At 49.1% G+C, this 1,817-nt stretch overlaps 1 protein-coding gene across 1 annotated transcript in view; it reads left to right on the top strand.

The window, feature by feature from the left end:
• Myo7a (myosin VIIA) overlaps positions 1-1,817 on the top strand; it is a 72,357-nt gene that overhangs the window by 16,264 nt on the left and 54,276 nt on the right. Inside the window, exon 4 of the mRNA XM_029535670.1 lies at positions 536-688. Within this exon, the coding sequence (XP_029391530.1) occupies positions 536-688 (153 nt within the window). The remainder of the gene's footprint in view (positions 1-535; positions 689-1,817) is intronic.

Raw genomic sequence — 1,817 nt, 5'->3', positions numbered from 1 at the left:
ATTGTAATTCCCACCTCTGCTCACAGGTCCAGAAAGTTGCTATGGTCCCTTCCCACCCCTCACGTGCCACACCCACACAGCCTGGGAAGGGTTGTACTTCCTGGCCCCTGGCCTGGCCTTCTCTCTTCACTTCTTATAGAAAGTTTCCCTTCATTCAGGTCTCTGCTGAAAAGCTATCTCCCCGGAGAGATGGTTCTCAGCACCCACCCACAGTAGCTCTGTAGAGCTCCCGGACCTTATTTTTTATGTATTAGTTTACTGATGCCTGGATTCGAGGCCAGGTCCTTTACATTTGAGTTACTGTGCTTCCTCTCTACCTCTCAAAGTGACTGGGGGACCCAAGGCCCTGAATGATAACCACTGGTGGAGGACAACGTCTTTGCCTTGCTCCCCTTATGTGTCTGTGGGCTGTCTTGATGGGCAGAGATCAGTAAAATCCCCAGACTCAAGCCAGTCAGAACCGATCACAGACCCATCCTCTGCCCTGTCTGGGCTCAGGAACAACAGCTGACATGAAGCGCTATGCTCCCTGCAGGAACACTGGATTTCCCCTCAAAATGCCACGCACATCAAGCCGATGCACCCCACATCGGTGCACGGCGTGGAGGACATGATCCGCCTGGGGGATCTCAACGAGGCAGGCATTCTTCGCAACCTTCTCATTCGCTACCGGGACCACCTCATCTACGTGAGTACTACCCATGGCTACCCCTGTGCCACACCCAGAGGTCCAGACTCCCAGGACTTCATCAGCTCTGCAGTGGGTGCTCCATCTGAGGCTCCTCCCCTCCCTGGGTCCAGGCTCTGGGCTCTTTAGATCTAAGTCTGGGGCAGGAGTTGTTTATGGGCCTCAGAGGCTTGGGAACTGGAGGCCATGGTTGCTCAGGGACAGGCTTAGCATTTTACCAGTTAGGGAGCTGGGGGCTGTTACCCTGAAGCCTCAGGACCGGTGGAGGCAAGCTAAGAAGTATGAGTCCCTAGGAAGGAAAAAGATCTGCAGACTCTCATTAGAACCAGCCAGATCACCCTTCCCTGTGGAAACACCATTGGATCTTAGTGGAATGCAGAAAAGCGCTTCCATAGAGAAACAAATAAATTTGGTCTCACCCAGCTGGGACATGAGGGACAAAGGTGCTTATACCAGGCAGGACACACGCCCTGGAGACCCTTAGCAAATTGACACTCCAAAGGTTTCACCAAACCCAAAGCGTTTTACAATTATTGAGGAAACCAAAGACTTTTGCTTATTCGGGTCATAAGGTGATATTTATGGTATTAGAAATAAAAAAAGAAAGCTTGAGATATTTATTCATCAAAAATGGCAGGCTAGGCGTATCTAGAAAGCAATGTGACCAGACCTCATATCTGGAGTTGCAGCGACTTGTAGCTCTGCACAGACAGGAGTCTTCTTGGCATTGCCCTCCTACTGATGAAAAAGGCCTTGTTCTGAGTATTCTGTTAAAAATGAACTATTTGCCGGGCATGGTGGCACACGCCTTTGATCCCAGCACTCAGGAGGCAGAGGCAGGTGGATTTCTGAGTTTGAGGCCAGCATGGTCTACAGAGTGAGTTCCAGGACAGCCAGGACTATACAGAGAAACACTGTCTGGAAAAACCAAAAAAAAAAAGAAAGAAAGAAAGAAAGAAAGAAAGAAAGAAAGAAAGAAAGAAAGAAAGAAAGAAAAAGAACTATTTATCGTATGTGCTTATGTGCATGTGGGCTAGAGCCACCACATGTGGAGGGCTGAGAAAAGCTTTTGGGGGCCATTTCTCTCCTTCCACTGTGTTTTGAGGCAGGGTTTCTTTCTTTTTTTTTT

Source organism: Mus pahari, chromosome 1, assembly GCF_900095145.1.
Source record: "Mus pahari chromosome 1, PAHARI_EIJ_v1.1, whole genome shotgun sequence".
In the NCBI taxonomy this organism is placed as follows: domain Eukaryota; kingdom Metazoa; phylum Chordata; class Mammalia; order Rodentia; family Muridae; genus Mus; species Mus pahari.
The sequence above is the reverse complement of the archived record's forward strand: the minus strand, read 5'-3'. Positions and strand labels throughout refer to the sequence as shown.